The 16200-nt window shown below is 53.7% G+C and overlaps 4 protein-coding genes across 4 annotated transcripts; all 4 read right to left on the reverse strand.

Annotated features, from left to right (window-relative positions):
• Positions 1–580: 580 nt before the first annotated feature.
• LOC118217775 lies at positions 581–6365 on the reverse strand. The gene is made up of 2 exons (XM_035399787.1): positions 4065–6365; positions 581–1149 (listed from the first exon to the last, which is right to left on the reverse strand). Exon 1 carries the CDS (start codon positions 6363–6365, stop codon positions 4650–4652), a length of 1716 nt encoding a protein of 571 aa, XP_035255678.1. The 3' UTR covers positions 581–1149; positions 4065–4649.
• On the reverse strand, positions 846–6221 carry LOC118218367 (zinc finger CCHC domain-containing protein 3-like). The gene is made up of 3 exons (XM_035400975.1): positions 6158–6221; positions 1244–2724; positions 846–1149 (listed from the first exon to the last, which is right to left on the reverse strand). The coding sequence occupies exons 2-3, from the start codon at positions 2422–2424 to the stop codon at positions 846–848; spliced, it is 1485 nt and encodes a 494-aa protein (XP_035256866.1). The 5' UTR covers positions 2425–2724; positions 6158–6221.
• Positions 6366–6388: 23 nt separating the features above from the next.
• On the reverse strand, positions 6389–10355 carry LOC118218368. The gene is made up of 3 exons (XM_035400976.1): positions 10099–10355; positions 7776–8118; positions 6389–6665 (listed from the first exon to the last, which is right to left on the reverse strand). Exons 1-3 carry the CDS (start codon positions 10304–10306, stop codon positions 6389–6391), a joined length of 828 nt encoding a protein of 275 aa, XP_035256867.1. The 5' UTR covers positions 10307–10355.
• LOC118218369 lies at positions 10330–15820 on the reverse strand. Its single transcript, XM_035400977.1, has 3 exons — positions 15515–15820; positions 11717–11891; positions 10330–10606 (listed from the first exon to the last, which is right to left on the reverse strand). Exons 1-3 carry the CDS (start codon positions 15720–15722, stop codon positions 10330–10332), a joined length of 660 nt encoding a protein of 219 aa, XP_035256868.1. The 5' UTR covers positions 15723–15820.
• Positions 15821–16200: the final 380 nt, after the last annotated feature.

Below are 16200 nucleotides of genomic sequence, written 5' to 3' on the forward strand. Positions count from 1 at the left end.
AACAATACTTTTACTTGAGTACAGTTTTTGGCTACCCACCTCTGCTCGTAGGTCGCCATCGCTTTCTCTTCTCTTGTCTTGATCTTAGCCAAAAGGCCGAGAAGCGATGGCCTGAAAATTGGCCACAGCTGGCCGCCGCCGCCCAGGGGGCTGGGAATCCGATCGCGGGGTCCGGCCGGACCCAGTCCCCCGCTCGCCATTGGTCCGGGGCCCCCTCAACGCTTCCCCCGGGACCTCTGGCCGTCACCTCGGCTCCACCCACAAAGCCCCACGTCCCCTGCCACGGTAGCTACCTACATGCTAAAGGCTCTTATCGCTGTTTAATTGCACGAGCACTCGCAGAACAGCTATGTAATTACCTAGCTGAGCAAGCAAGGAGGCAGTCCATACTCTATAACACATGTACCTGACAAGTCACAAACCAGGGACACGTGGCAACAAGTCACCAACAAGCTCTCTTAAGAACAGAAAAGTCGCCCCGTCCGGCGGACGGAGCATCCAAAAATAGCACAAACTCAGGAGTGTTCCTCTCCACGGAAATCTTTAGTAAAATGTATCTTTAATGGTTTAACATTTTACATTTTTTTAAACTTTCCTTTTTTTAAAACATCAAAACAGGAACCAAAGCACATTTAGACATAGACATTTACAAAAATTACGAAACATAATAACACTCAAAAAGATAACAGAAGACAATTGCAAAAACAAGAATACATATATCGATAATAACACTCACGAAGACAATAATTATTTTAAGATTTAACAATAAATAACATATAAAAAGTTAAACAATACGTGCGCTTGGGAGTGGTGTGCAGAGCACGTGCCCCTCCTGGGGGGGTGGACTATATGATAAGTTCTTTCCAGTGGTCCACCCCCATTTCTCTCTCGCCAGGTCCTTGTTTTTTCGGAAGTCCACCTGGGATTCCGTCAGGACCCGGAGCTTTATGTTGGTTGAGGGAGAGCACGGCCCGGGTGAGCTCCTCGGTGCTCAACTCCGAGTCCATCAGCTCGTCACCCAGACGTCTGTCAAGGCCGCCCAGGAAGGTGTCCATGAGAGCCCCATCGGAGGGACTCTCACTATAGAGGCCCCCGTAGAACTCCCGGGCCACCTCCCGGACCTCCGCCTCTTCAGCCACCACCACACCTCTGTTGTTATAGAGAGACAAGATGTTATTAGTCTTGGTTTTTCTTCCGCAGGGCGCGGTCTAAGACTAATAACATCTTGTCTCTCTATAACAACAGAGGTGTGGTGGTGTCTGATTCTGAGGTTGAGGAGTCTGACTCCAACACCACAATGGGGGTGTCGGAGTCAGGCTCCTCCTTGACAGTGACAGTGACGGGGTTGGTGGGATCTAAGGCAGGGGACACTGTGGAGTTGGGGGTTCCGGCGGTGGGGATACAGGGGGTAGGGTCTTGTGCTGGGGTCTGTGCGTGTGGGGTTGGGCTTCCAGGCTGGGAGGGGGTAGGGGTGGGTGGTCTGGTGCGTGGCATGGGGGTAGGCGGGGGAGGCGGTGGGGCCGAAGGGGGGGCAGCAGATGGTGGAGGGGGCGCGGTGTTCCTAGCCCTGTTCGCGTACGAGAGGGGACAATCTCTAAAGAGATGCCCCCTCGCTCCGCAGAGGTTACAGGGCTTTGGGTCACGGCATGCCCTGGTCTCGTGTTCGCCGCCGCACGTCTTACACTTGACCACTGTGCAGGCTGCGGCCAAGTGACCTAACTCGCCGCAGTTCCTGCACAGCTTGGGCATGCCGTAATAGAACACCACCCCCCTGTGTCTCCCCAGCGTGATGGAGCTGGGGATGTGGCATACCCCCCCAGGTGCAGAGGGGTCGGGCTTGAGTTGGACCAGCCATTTCCTGGCTCCGGTCCAGACTCCGTCCTCATCAAGGACTCTCCGGGCTTCGGATCTAACAAGACCATACCTGCTCAACCACGTACTCACATCGTGGTCCTGCACAGCTTCGTTATAAAACTGCACAGTGACCACCTTGTTTTCGATGTCAGACAGGGGCTCTACGTCAAAAACACTGAGGGGAGCCTTACCCTTCCCCTCTCTATAGAGGTTCCAGAACCTCTCCAGGATGTTTGCAGACCTGAAACTAATCTCAAAGATATCTGCGTTGCCCGGAACCTTCACCAGGCAGTTCAGGTCGCCAGGCACAAAGCCCATGGCTCGCTGGAGCACTGCCCGGCTAAACTCTAGGCGGGTCATACCTGTCACTCTCCTGTTGACATTGGGGGCAGCAGCATTGCTTGCCCCCCCAGTAGCTGCTGGCTCGGCGGCGCCCCTTACGGCTGCGCCCTTTGCCCCTTGTGCCACCTGGGGGGGACCACTAGCATCGCTGCCCCCTTCTCCGCTGTTCTGGAGTGTCATTCGGACGGCGTTGTGGCGTCGTACTCCTGGCTGTGCTCCCGTAGCCATCCTCCCTCTCTCTCAGGCCGGACCTAAGTAAGTGGAAGAAGAAGCACAGGTACAGCGCTAAGTGATGTTGGTCCTTCCAAGGGGGACCAAACGTTGCCGCACCAAGGGAGCTGGTCGGAAGTCAGCTCCACAAGGCGCAGTGGAACCTCCCTTCCGGCAGATGGCACCAGGCGTTGATCCAAGAAGCTGGTCTCGCTGGATCCGGGTGCCGCCGCCGTCGTTGGAGGGAGGTCCTCGGGTCCCCCGTCTGCCTGCTCCTCGGCCTTGTCCTCCGGGTCCACCCGATGGTCCTGCTGCGGCCTGGAGAGCAAAGGAGGGGAGCCAGGAAGCGAGGGCGAAGTCTCGGTAAAAAAGTAAAGGTTTTGATTTTAAGGGTGGGAGTGTTACGTGCCAGGTTTGTTTTTTTCTTTCGGTCTCATTATTCCGTGAAGTCTGCTACGGGTCATTCCGCAATTGGTGAAGAAGAGGGAAGAGTGCGTTGTTTCCCCCCCAATCCTCTTCTGCGAACCTGCCTGGCGGCCAATGAGGAACAGACCCCCACCTATACATATAGCGAATATTGTCAGTTACACCCCAGTGACTTGGATTTGAATGTTAGTTGCCTCCTGTATTACTATTGTGACTTCGTGCTATTTTGACTTCTGTGTATCGATCGTAATTTCTGAAAAGACTTCGAGTTTGGGTTTGCGCCTCTGGTTTGGTTGCTGGTTTTGTGTTGGGTTAGGAGTGGGATTTAAGTAGGTGTTTGTTTTCTTAACTGTCACTGTTAGTTTCACTTGTGTATATATATAAGGAGTGGGATTTAGGTAGGTGTTTTTTTTCTTAACTGTCACTGTTAGTTTCACTTGTGTATATGTATATATAGATACGGGTGTGTACCACCCTTGTATGTTTTTGTTCAGTTTAGAATAGCCAGTGTAGTTAGTTAGGTTCGGAAGATTTTCGGGTTTCAGTTAGTTAGTTTCTTTCATTTCTAGAATTGTTAATAGCTTATATATTTCTGTTTTGGTTATCTTCTTTTGTTTGGTACCGCCCAGTGTTTCCCCTCCTGTTTGTTCATTGTATAGATAATTAATTGTGTAAATAAAATTTAATCTTTAATGATCATTCATTTTTTTACTCCCCTGTACCCCTAGACCACAATGGGGACGTAACAAAATTGGGGGCTCGTCCGGGATCGTTAATTACTCATTATTAATTATTTCCCTATGCTTAATTGTCTGATTATTGTAGGTTAATATTTATTTGCGTCTTGGTTTTGGACGTTGCTTTCAGGTCCACAGTTGCGGTGTGTGTTGTCTTGTCGCCCTCTTGTGGCGATAGGGACCGCTGGAAATGGCTCTTTTTGATTTGGTTGGGTTTCTCCAGAATCCTACTTTAGAGCAGTTTGATAAGTGTCGCAAAGACGACCTTTTGTTATTGGCTGAACAGTTTGGTATTGCGGTTTCTTGACAGGCGCTTAAGAAACACATTAAGGCCGTCGTATTAGAGGGGTTGGTTGAGCTGCGGGTCTTTGTGGACACGGTCACCATGTGGTGGTCCGAGAAGTGCACCGCCTGGATGGAATAAGCGGGCACCCCCAGGCCTGGGGAGAGCAGAAACAAATCGATTCTCGAAGAAGAGCTTCCAGAAGAACTCACCCACGTGTGTTGGGGGGGAGAGGCGCCCCCGGCGTCGCGGAGGGAGAAATCCTCTATGAGGGACCGCAGCAGGTCGCTGGAGCGGTCCCGTCTGGGTCTGCTGCGGTCCTCATCTGATAAAGCACAGTTGAAATCCCCCCCCACGACAACCGGCATTGTGCAGTGTATTAATGGGGATAGTTTTGTAAAGAGGGAGACCCTCTCGGCCACGCTGGTGGGGCCGTACACGTTGATTACCCTGAGTGGGGAACCCCCGACATCGAAGTCGGTGACGAGGATTCGCCCACTCTCTACGACGTTGCTAGATGTAATACGCACGTAGGGATTTTTCACCAACGTGCCGACCCCATCAGCTCTGGCGATGTTTGAGCCAGACCAGAGAGAGTCTCCCATTCTCCATTCCTCCCTCAGAACGCCATCCAACTCCCGGAAAGGAATGCCACATTCCTGGAGCAGGATGACGTCTGAGGGGACCTGTGACAGAATGGAGAATACTGTATGTCGTTTTGATGGATCTTTGATGCTACGGGTGTTTAATGTTGAGAGTGTTATTGTATGTTCCATAATTTTATTGTTGTGTGTGATTTATTTACCTATGTTACTGTTTGCTATTTGTTTGCAGATATTGTTGAGTTTATCATTTACTATGTCCTGTTTATTGAGGCGCCTACTCACCCCCGGACCATGTGCACCCACAGGCCTCCCCTCCTGACTGCCTGGGAGGTTCCGTCCTGGAGAGGTGGGGGCAGGTGTTCTTGCCCCAGGCTTCCTCCCAGTCCCTGGAGGGCCCTGAGAGGAGGTTGATGCTCCAGATCCTTTAACAGGGTCTGGACCGGAGGCTGGCTGGTCCCTAATGGTTCTTAATTGGGTGGTGGTGGAGGTGTGTAAAATTTCTGTGCAGTGTACTGGCGGTGGTGTGGGTGGTTTTGTAGGGCGGGGAGGGGGCTCAGGCCTGGCTGTAGCTTGTGTTTTGTGTACCGTTTTTGAGTGTAGCTGTTTCAATGTTTTTGTTGATTTAATTGTCTGTCGAGCTATTGCTGGGTTGGGAGGTTGACCGGGTTGTTGTTTGGCTGTTGTGGGTGATCGAATTCGTTTGCCCTTCTTTTTTCTGGTTTCTTGCCACGGAGTGTTGGTGTCTGATTCTGAGGTTGAGGAGTCTGACTCCAACACCACAATGGGGGTGTCGGAGTCAGGCTCCTCCTTGACAGTGACAGTGACGGGGTTGGTGGGATCTAAGGCAGGGGACACTGTGGAGTTGGGGGTTCCGGCGGTGGGGATACAGGGGGTAGGGTCTTGTGCTGGGGTCTGTGCGTGTGGGGTTGGGCTTCCAGGCTGGGAGGGGGTAGGGGTGGGTGGTCTGGTGCGTGGCATGGGGGTAGGCGGGGGAGGCGGTGGGGCCGAAGGGGGGGCAGCAGATGGTGGAGGGGGCGCGGTGTTCCTAGCCCTGTTCGCGTACGAGAGGGGACAATCTCTAAAGAGATGCCCCCTCGCTCCGCAGAGGTTACAGGGCTTTGGGTCACGGCATGCCCTGGTCTCGTGTTCGCCGCCGCACGTCTTACACTTGACCACTGTGCAGGCTGCGGCCAAGTGACCTAACTCGCCGCAGTTCCTGCACAGCTTGGGCATGCCGTAATAGAACACCACCCCCCTGTGTCTCCCCAGCGTGATGGAGCTGGGGATGTGGCATACCCCCCCAGGTGCAGAGGGGTCGGGCTTGAGTTGGACCAGCCATTTCCTGGCTCCGGTCCAGACTCCGTCCTCATCAAGGACTCTCCGGGCTTCGGATCTAACAAGACCATACCTGCTCAACCACGTACTCACATCGTGGTCCTGCACAGCTTCGTTATAAAACTGCACAGTGACCACCTTGTTTTCGATGTCAGACAGGGGCTCTACGTCAAAAACACTGAGGGGAGCCTTACCCTTCCCCTCTCTATAGAGGTTCCAGAACCTCTCCAGGATGTTTGCAGACCTGAAACTAATCTCAAAGATATCTGCGTTGCCCGGAACCTTCACCAGGCAGTTCAGGTCGCCAGGCACAAAGCCCATGGCTCGCTGGAGCACTGCCCGGCTAAACTCTAGGCGGGTCATACCTGTCACTCTCCTGTTGACATTGGGGGCAGCAGCATTGCTTGCCCCCCCAGTAGCTGCTGGCTCGGCGGCGCCCCTTACGGCTGCGCCCTTTGCCCCTTGTGCCACCTGGGGGGGACCACTAGCATCGCTGCCCCCTTCTCCGCTGTTCTGGAGTGTCATTCGGACGGCGTTGTGGCGTCGTACTCCTGGCTGTGCTCCCGTAGCCATCCTCCCTCTCTCTCAGGCCGGACCTAAGTAAGTGGAAGAAGAAGCACAGGTACAGCGCTAAGTGATGTTGGTCCTTCCAAGGGGGACCAAACGTTGCCGCACCAAGGGAGCTGGTCGGAAGTCAGCTCCACAAGGCGCAGTGGAACCTCCCTTCCGGCAGATGGCACCAGGCGTTGATCCAAGAAGCTGGTCTCGCTGGATCCGGGTGCCGCCGCCGTCGTTGGAGGGAGGTCCTCGGGTCCCCCGTCTGCCTGCTCCTCGGCCTTGTCCTCCGGGTCCACCCGATGGTCCTGCTGCGGCCTGGAGAGCAAAGGAGGGGAGCCAGGAAGCGAGGGCGAAGTCTCGGTAAAAAAGTAAAGGTTTTGATTTTAAGGGTGGGAGTGTTACGTGCCAGGTTTGTTTTTTTCTTTCGGTCTCATTATTCCGTGAAGTCTGCTACGGGTCATTCCGCAATTGGTGAAGAAGAGGGAAGAGTGCGTTGTTTCCCTCCCAATCCTCTTCTGCGAACCTGCCTGGCGGCCAATGAGGAACAGACCCCCACCTATACATATAGCGAATATTGTCAGTTACACCCCAGTGACTTGGATTTGAATGTTAGTTGCCTCCTGTATTACTATTGTGACTTCGTGCTATTTTGACTTCTGTGTATCGATCGTAATTTCTGAAAAGACTTCGAGTTTGCGTTTGCGCCTCTGGTTTGGTTGCTGGTTTTGTGTTGGGTTAGGAGTGGGATTTAAGTAGGTGTTTGTTTTCTTAACTGTCACTGTTAGTTTCACTTGTGTATATATATAAGGAGTGGGATTTAGGTAGGTGTTTTTTTTCTTAACTGTCACTGTTAGTTTCACTTGTGTATATGTATATATAGATACGGGTGTGTACCACCCTTGTATGTTTTTGTTCAGTTTAGAATAGCCAGTGTAGTTAGTTAGGTTCGGAAGATTTTCGGGTTTCAGTTAGTTAGTTTCTTTCATTTCTAGAATTGTTAATAGCTTATATATTTCTGTTTTGGTTATCTTCTTTTGTTTGGTACCGCCCAGTGTTTCCCCTCCTGTTTGTTCATTGTATAGATAATTAATTGTGTAAATAAAATTTAATCTTTAATGATCATTCATTTTTTTACTCCCCTGTACCCCTAGACCACAATGGGGACGTAACAAAATTGGGGGCTCGTCCGGGATCGTTAATTACTCATTATTAATTATTTCCCTATGCTTAATTGTCTGATTATTGTAGGTTAATATTTATTTGCGTCTTGGTTTTGGACGTTGCTTTCAGGTCCACAGTTGCGGTGTGTGTTGTCTTGTCGCCCTCTTGTGGCGATAGGGACCGCTGGAAATGGCTCTTTTTGATTTGGTTGGGTTTCTCCAGAATCCTACTTTAGAGCAGTTTGATAAGTGTCGCAAAGACGACCTTTTGTTATTGGCTGAACAGTTTGGTATTGCGGTTTCTTGACAGGCGCTTAAGAAACACATTAAGGCCGTCGTATTAGAGGGGTTGGTTGAGCTGCGGGTCTTTGTGGACACGGTCACCATGTGGTGGTCCGAGAAGTGCACCGCCTGGATGGAATAAGCGGGCACCCCCAGGCCTGGGGAGAGCAGAAACAAATCGATTCTCGAAGAAGAGCTTCCAGAAGAACTCACCCACGTGTGTTGGGGGGGAGAGGCGCCCCCGGCGTCGCGGAGGGAGAAATCCTCTATGAGGGACCGCAGCAGGTCGCTGGAGCGGTCCCGTCTGGGTCTGCTGCGGTCCTCATCTGATAAAGCACAGTTGAAATCCCCCCCCACGACAACCGGCATTGTGCAGTGTATTAATGGGGATAGTTTTGTAAAGAGGGAGACCCTCTCGGCCACGCTGGTGGGGCCGTACACGTTGATTACCCTGAGTGGGGAACCCCCGACATCGAAGTCGGTGACGAGGATTCGCCCACTCTCTACGACGTTGCTAGATGTAATACGCACGTAGGGATTTTTCACCAACGTGCCGACCCCATCAGCTCTGGCGATGTTTGAGCCAGACCAGAGAGAGTCTCCCATTCTCCATTCCTCCCTCAGAACGCCATCCAACTCCCGGAAAGGAATGCCACATTCCTGGAGCAGGATGACGTCTGAGGGGACCTGTGACAGAATGGAGAATACTGTATGTCGTTTTGATGGATCTTTGATGCTACGGGTGTTTAATGTTGAGAGTGTTATTGTATGTTCCATAATTTTATTGTTGTGTGTGATTTATTTACCTATGTTACTGTTTGCTATTTGTTTGCAGATATTGTTGAGTTTATCATTTACTATGTCCTGTTTATTGAGGCGCCTACTCACCCCCGGACCATGTGCACCCACAGGCCTCCCCTCCTGACTGCCTGGGAGGTTCCGTCCTGGAGAGGTGGGGGCAGGTGTTCTTGCCCCAGGCTTCCTCCCAGTCCCTGGAGGGCCCTGAGAGGAGGTTGATGCTCCAGATCCTTTAACAGGGTCTGGACCGGAGGCTGGCTGGTCCCTAATGGTTCTTAATTGGGTGGTGGTGGAGGTGTGTAAAATTTCTGTGCAGTGTACTGGCGGTGGTGTGGGTGGTTTTGTAGGGCGGGGAGGGGGCTCAGGCCTGGCTGTAGCTTGTGTTTTGTGTACCGTTTTTGAGTGTAGCTGTTTCAATGTTTTTGTTGATTTAATTGTCTGTCGAGCTATTGCTGGGTTGGGAGGTTGACCGGGTTGTTGTTTGGCTGTTGTGGGTGATCGAATTCGTTTGCCCTTCTTTTTTCTGGTTTCTTGCCACGGAGTGTTGGTGTCTGATTCTGAGGTTGAGGAGTCTGACTCCAACACCACAATGGGGGTGTCGGAGTCAGGCTCCTCCTTGACAGTGACAGTGACGGGGTTGGTGGGATCTAAGGCAGGGGACACTGTGGAGTTGGGGGTTCCGGCGGTGGGGATACAGGGGGTAGGGTCTTGTGCTGGGGTCTGTGCGTGTGGGGTTGGGCTTCCAGGCTGGGAGGGGGTAGGGGTGGGTGGTCTGGTGCGTGGCATGGGGGTAGGCGGGGGAGGCGGTGGGGCCGAAGGGGGGGCAGCAGATGGTGGAGGGGGCGCGGTGTTCCTAGCCCTGTTCGCGTACGAGAGGGGACAATCTCTAAAGAGATGCCCCCTCGCTCCGCAGAGGTTACAGGGCTTTGGGTCACGGCATGCCCTGGTCTCGTGTTCGCCGCCGCACGTCTTACACTTGACCACTGTGCAGGCTGCGGCCAAGTGACCTAACTCGCCGCAGTTCCTGCACAGCTTGGGCATGCCGTAATAGAACACCACCCCCCTGTGTCTCCCCAGCGTGATGGAGCTGGGGATGTGGCATACCCCCCCAGGTGCAGAGGGGTCGGGCTTGAGTTGGACCAGCCATTTCCTGGCTCCGGTCCAGACTCCGTCCTCATCAAGGACTCTCCGGGCTTCGGATCTAACAAGACCATACCTGCTCAACCACGTACTCACATCGTGGTCCTGCACAGCTTCGTTATAAAACTGCACAGTGACCACCTTGTTTTCGATGTCAGACAGGGGCTCTACGTCAAAAACACTGAGGGGAGCCTTACCCTTCCCCTCTCTATAGAGGTTCCAGAACCTCTCCAGGATGTTTGCAGACCTGAAACTAATCTCAAAGATATCTGCGTTGCCCGGAACCTTCACCAGGCAGTTCAGGTCGCCAGGCACAAAGCCCATGGCTCGCTGGAGCACTGCCCGGCTAAACTCTAGGCGGGTCATACCTGTCACTCTCCTGTTGACATTGGGGGCAGCAGCATTGCTTGCCCCCCCAGTAGCTGCTGGCTCTGCGGCGCCCCTTACGGCTGCGCCCTTCGCCCCTTGTGCCACCTGGGGGGGACCACTAGCATCGCTGCCCCCTTCTCCGCTGTTCTGGAGTGTCATTCGGACGGCGTTGTGGCGTCGTACTCCTGGCTGTGCTCCCGTAGCCATCCTCCCTCTCTCTCAGGCCGGACCTAAGTAAGTGGAAGAAGAAGCACAGGTACAGCGCTAAGTGATGTTGGTCCTGCCAAGGGGGACCAAACGTTGCCGCACCAAGGGAGCTGGTCGGAAGTCAGCTCCACAAGGCGCAGTGGAACCTCCCTTCCGGCAGATGGCACCAGGCGTTGATCCAAGAAGCTGGTCTCGCTGGATCCGGGTGCCGCCGCCGTCGTTGGAGGGAGGTCCTCGGGTCCCCCGTCTGCCTGCTCCTCGGCCTTGTCCTCCGGGTCCACCCGATGGTCCTGCTGCGGCCTGGAGAGCAAAGGAGGGGAGCCAGGAAGCGAGGGCGAAGTCTCGGTAAAAAAGTAAAGGTTTTGATTTTAAGGGTGGGAGTGTTACGTGCCAGGTTTGTTTTTTTCTTTCGGTCTCATTATTCCGTGAAGTCTGCTACGGGTCATTCCGCAATTGGTGAAGAAGAGGGAAGAGTGCGTTGTTTCCCCCCCAATCCTCTTCTGCGAACCTGCCTGGCGGCCAATGAGGAACAGACCCCCACCTATACATATAGCGAATATTGTCAGTTACACCCCAGTGACTTGGATTTGAATGTTAGTTGCCTCCTGTATTACTATTGTGACTTCGTGCTATTTTGACTTCTGTGTATCGATCGTAATTTCTGAAAAGACTTCGAGTTTGCGTTTGCGCCTCTGGTTTGGTTGCTGGTTTTGTGTTGGGTTAGGAGTGGGATTTAAGTAGGTGTTTGTTTTCTTAACTGTCACTGTTAGTTTCACTTGTGTATATATATAAGGAGTGGGATTTAGGTAGGTGTTTTTTTTCTTAACTGTCACTGTTAGTTTCACTTGTGTATATGTATATATAGATACGGGTGTGTACCACCCTTGTATGTTTTTGTTCAGTTTAGAATAGCCAGTGTAGTTAGTTAGGTTCGGAAGATTTTCGGGTTTCAGTTAGTTAGTTTCTTTCATTTCTAGAATTGTTAATAGCTTATATATTTCTGTTTTGGTTATCTTCTTTTGTTTGGTACCGCCCAGTGTTTCCCCTCCTGTTTGTTCATTGTATAGATAATTAATTGTGTAAATAAAATTTAATCTTTAATGATCATTCATTTTTTTACTCCCCTGTACCCCTAGACCACAATGGGGACGTAACAAAATTGGGGGCTCGTCCGGGATCGTTAATTACTCATTATTAATTATTTCCCTATGCTTAATTGTCTGATTATTGTAGGTTAATATTTATTTGCGTCTTGGTTTTGGACGTTGCTTTCAGGTCCACAGTTGCGGTGTGTGTTGTCTTGTCGCCCTCTTGTGGCGATAGGGACCGCTGGAAATGGCTCTTTTTGATTTGGTTGGGTTTCTCCAGAATCCTACTTTAGAGCAGTTTGATAAGTGTCGCAAAGACGACCTTTTGTTATTGGCTGAACAGTTTGGTATTGCGGTTTCTTGACAGGCGCTTAAGAAACACATTAAGGCCGTCGTATTAGAGGGGTTGGTTGAGCTGCGGGTCTTTGTGGACACGGTCACCATGTGGTGGTCCGAGAAGTGCACCGCCTGGATGGAATAAGCGGGCACCCCCAGGCCTGGGGAGAGCAGAAACAAATCGATTCTCGAAGAAGAGCTTCCAGAAGAACTCACCCACGTGTGTTGGGGGGGAGAGGCGCCCCCGGCGTCGCGGAGGGAGAAATCCTCTATGAGGGACCGCAGCAGGTCGCTGGAGCGGTCCCGTCTGGGTCTGCTGCGGTCCTCATCTGATAAAGCACAGTTGAAATCCCCCCCCACGACAACCGGCATTGTGCAGTGTATTAATGGGGATAGTTTTGTAAAGAGGGAGACCCTCTCGGCCACGCTGGTGGGGCCGTACACGTTGATTACCCTGAGTGGGGAACCCCCGACATCGAAGTCGGTGACGAGGATTCGCCCACTCTCTACGACGTTGCTAGATGTAATACGCACGTAGGGATTTTTCACCAACGTGCCGACCCCATCAGCTCTGGCGATGTTTGAGCCAGACCAGAGAGAGTCTCCCATTCTCCATTCCTCCCTCAGAACGCCATCCAACTCCCGGAAAGGAATGCCACATTCCTGGAGCAGGATGACGTCTGAGGGGACCTGTGACAGAATGGAGAATACTGTATGTCGTTTTGATGGATCTTTGATGCTACGGGTGTTTAATGTTGAGAGTGTTATTGTATGTTCCATAATTTTATTGTTGTGTGTGATTTATTTACCTATGTTACTGTTTGCTATTTGTTTGCAGATATTGTTGAGTTTATCATTTACTATGTCCTGTTTATTGAGGCGCCTACTCACCCCCGGACCATGTGCACCCACAGGCCTCCCCTCCTGACTGCCTGGGAGGTTCCGTCCTGGAGAGGTGGGGGCAGGTGTTCTTGCCCCAGGCTTCCTCCCAGTCCCTGGAGGGCCCTGAGAGGAGGTTGATGCTCCAGATCCTTTAACAGGGTCTGGACCGGAGGCTGGCTGGTCCCTAATGGTTCTTAATTGGGTGGTGGTGGAGGTGTGTAAAATTTCTGTGCAGTGTACTGGCGGTGGTGTGGGTGGTTTTGTAGGGCGGGGAGGGGGCTCAGGCCTGGCTGTAGCTTGTGTTTTGTGTACCGTTTTTGAGTGTAGCTGTTTCAATGTTTTTGTTGATTTAATTGTCTGTCGAGCTATTGCTGGGTTGGGAGGTTGACCGGGTTGTTGTTTGGCTGTTGTGGGTGATCGAATTCGTTTGCCCTTCTTTTTTCTGGTTTCTTGCCACGGAGTGTTGGTGTCTGATTCTGAGGTTGAGGAGTCTGACTCCAACACCACAATGGGGGTGTCGGAGTCAGGCTCCTCCTTGACAGTGACAGTGACGGGGTTGGTGGGATCTAAGGCAGGGGACACTGTGGAGTTGGGGGTTCCGGCGGTGGGGATACAGGGGGTAGGGTCTTGTGCTGGGGTCTGTGCGTGTGGGGTTGGGCTTCCAGGCTGGGAGGGGGTAGGGGTGGGTGGTCTGGTGCGTGGCATGGGGGTAGGCGGGGGAGGCGGTGGGGCCGAAGGGGGGGCAGCAGATGGTGGAGGGGGCGCGGTGTTCCTAGCCCTGTTCGCGTACGAGAGGGGACAATCTCTAAAGAGATGCCCCCTCGCTCCGCAGAGGTTACAGGGCTTTGGGTCACGGCATGCCCTGGTCTCGTGTTCGCCGCCGCACGTCTTACACTTGACCACTGTGCAGGCTGCGGCCAAGTGACCTAACTCGCCGCAGTTCCTGCACAGCTTGGGCATGCCGTAATAGAACACCACCCCCCTGTGTCTCCCCAGCGTGATGGAGCTGGGGATGTGGCATACCCCCCCAGGTGCAGAGGGGTCGGGCTTGAGTTGGACCAGCCATTTCCTGGCTCCGGTCCAGACTCCGTCCTCATCAAGGACTCTCCGGGCTTCGGATCTAACAAGACCATACCTGCTCAACCACGTACTCACATCGTGGTCCTGCACAGCTTCGTTATAAAACTGCACAGTGACCACCTTGTTTTCGATGTCAGACAGGGGCTCTACGTCAAAAACACTGAGGGGAGCCTTACCCTTCCCCTCTCTATAGAGGTTCCAGAACCTCTCCAGGATGTTTGCAGACCTGAAACTAATCTCAAAGATATCTGCGTTGCCCGGAACCTTCACCAGGCAGTTCAGGTCGCCAGGCACAAAGCCCATGGCTCGCTGAAGCACTGCCCGGCTGAACTCTAGGCGGGTCATACCTGTCACTCTCCTGTTGCCGTTGGGGGCAGCGGTATTGCTTGCCCCCCCAGTAGCTGCTGACTCTGCGGCGCCCCTTCCGGCTGCGCCCGTTGCCCCTTGTGCCACCTGGGGGGTACCACTAGCACCGCTGCCCCCTTCTCCGCTGTTCTGCAACGTCATCCGGACGGCGTTGTGGCGTCGGACTCCCGGCTGCGGTCCCGTAACAGGGTCTGGACCGGAGGCTGGCTGGTCCCTAATAATTGTTGGTTGGGCAGTGATGGAAGTGTGTAAGGTTTCTGTGCGATGTACGGACGATGGTGTAGGTGACTTTGTAGGGCGGGGAGGGGGCTCAGGCCTGGCTGCAGGTTGTGTGCTATGTACCGGTTTTGAATTTAACTGTTTCAATGGTTTTGTAGATTTAGTTGTTATGTGGCGAACTATTGCTTGGTTGGGAGGTTGACTAGGTTGTTGTTGTGCTGTTGTAGGTGATCGGATGCGTTTGCCCTTCTTCTTCCTAATTTTTTGCCACGGTGTGATAGTCTGATTCTGAGGTTGAGGAGTCTGACTCCAACACCACAATGGGGGTGTCGGAGTCAGGCTCCTCCTTAACAGTGACGGTGACGGTGGGGCCTAGGTCAGCAGAGGACACTGTGGAATTGGGGGTTCCGGCGGTGGGGATACAGAGGGTAGGGTCTTGTGCTGAGGTGTGTGCGTGTGGGGTTGGGCTTCCAGGCTGGGAGGGGGTAGGGGTGGGTGGTCTGGTGCGTGGCATGGGGGTGGGCGGGGGAGGCGGTGGGGCCGAAGGGGGGGCAGCAGATGGAGGAGGGGGTGCGGTGCTCCTAGCCCTGTTCGCGTACGAGAGGGGACAGTCTCTAAAGAGATGCCCCCTCGCTCCGCAGAGGTTACAGGGCTTCGGATCACGGCATGCCCTGGTCTCGTGTTCGCCGCCGCACGTCTTACACTTGACCACTGTGCAGGCTGCGGCTAAGTGACCTAACTCGCCGCAGTTCCTGCACAGCTTGGGCATGCCGTAATAGAACACCACCCCCCTGTGTCTCCCCAGCGTGATGGAGCTGGGGATGTGGCATACCCCCCCAAGTGCAGAGGGGTCGGGCTTGAGCTGGACCAGCCATTTCCTGGCTCCGGTCCAGACTCCGTCCTCATCAAGGACTCTCCGGGCTTCAGATCTAACAAGACCATACCTGCCCAACCACGTACTCACATCGTGGTCCTGCACAGCTTCGTTATAAAACTGTACAGTGACCACCTTGTTTTCGGTGTCGGACAGGGGCTCTACATCAAAAACACTGAGGGGAGCCTTACCCTTCCCCTCTCTATAGAGGTTCCAGAACCTCTCCAGGATGTTTGCAGACCTGAAACTAATCTCAAAAAATGTCTGCATTGCCCGGAACCTTCACCAGGCAGTTCAGGTCGCCAGGCACAAATCCCATGGCTCGCTGAAGCACTGCCCGGCTGAACTCTAGGCGGGTCATACCTGTCACTCTCCTGTTGACGTTGGGGGCAGCGGCATTGCTTGCCCCCCCAGTAGCTGCTGGCTCTGCGGCGCCCCTTGCGGCTGCGCCCTTCGCCCCTTGTGCCACCTGGGGGGGACCACTAGCACCGCTGCCCCCTTCTCCGCTGTTCTGTAACGTCATTCGGACGGCGTTGTGGCGTCGGACTCCTGGCTGTGCTCCCGTAGCCATCCTCCCTCTCTCTCAGGCCGGACCTAAGTGGGTGGAAGAAGCACAGGAACAGCGCTAAGAGATGTTGGTCCTTCCAAGGGGGACCAAACGTTGCCGCACCAAGGGAGCTGATCAGAAGTCAGCTCCACAAGGGGCAGTGGGACCTCCCTTCCGGTAGCCGGCACCAGGCGTTGATCCAAGACGCTGGTCTCGCTGGATCCGGGTGCCGCCGCCGTCGTTGGATGGAGGTCCTCGGGTCCCCCGTCTGCCTGCTCCTCGGCCTCGTCCTCCGGGTCCACCCGATGGTCCTGCTGCGGCCTGGAGAGCAAAGGAGGGGAGCCAGGAAGCGAGGGCGAAGTCTCGATGAAGATGGAATAGCCCGGAGAGCGAGCCGCTACGGGCCTTCTCTCCGGGCGGCGCTGAACTCCCCTCTGGTCTCCGGCGATGGTCGTCCGCAGCAGTGGTGTGGTCCCCGGATGGCGGGAGTCTTCTGGCAGGG

Source organism: Anguilla anguilla, chromosome 18 (assembly GCF_013347855.1).
Source record: "Anguilla anguilla isolate fAngAng1 chromosome 18, fAngAng1.pri, whole genome shotgun sequence".
NCBI lineage: Eukaryota > Metazoa > Chordata > Actinopteri > Anguilliformes > Anguillidae > Anguilla > Anguilla anguilla.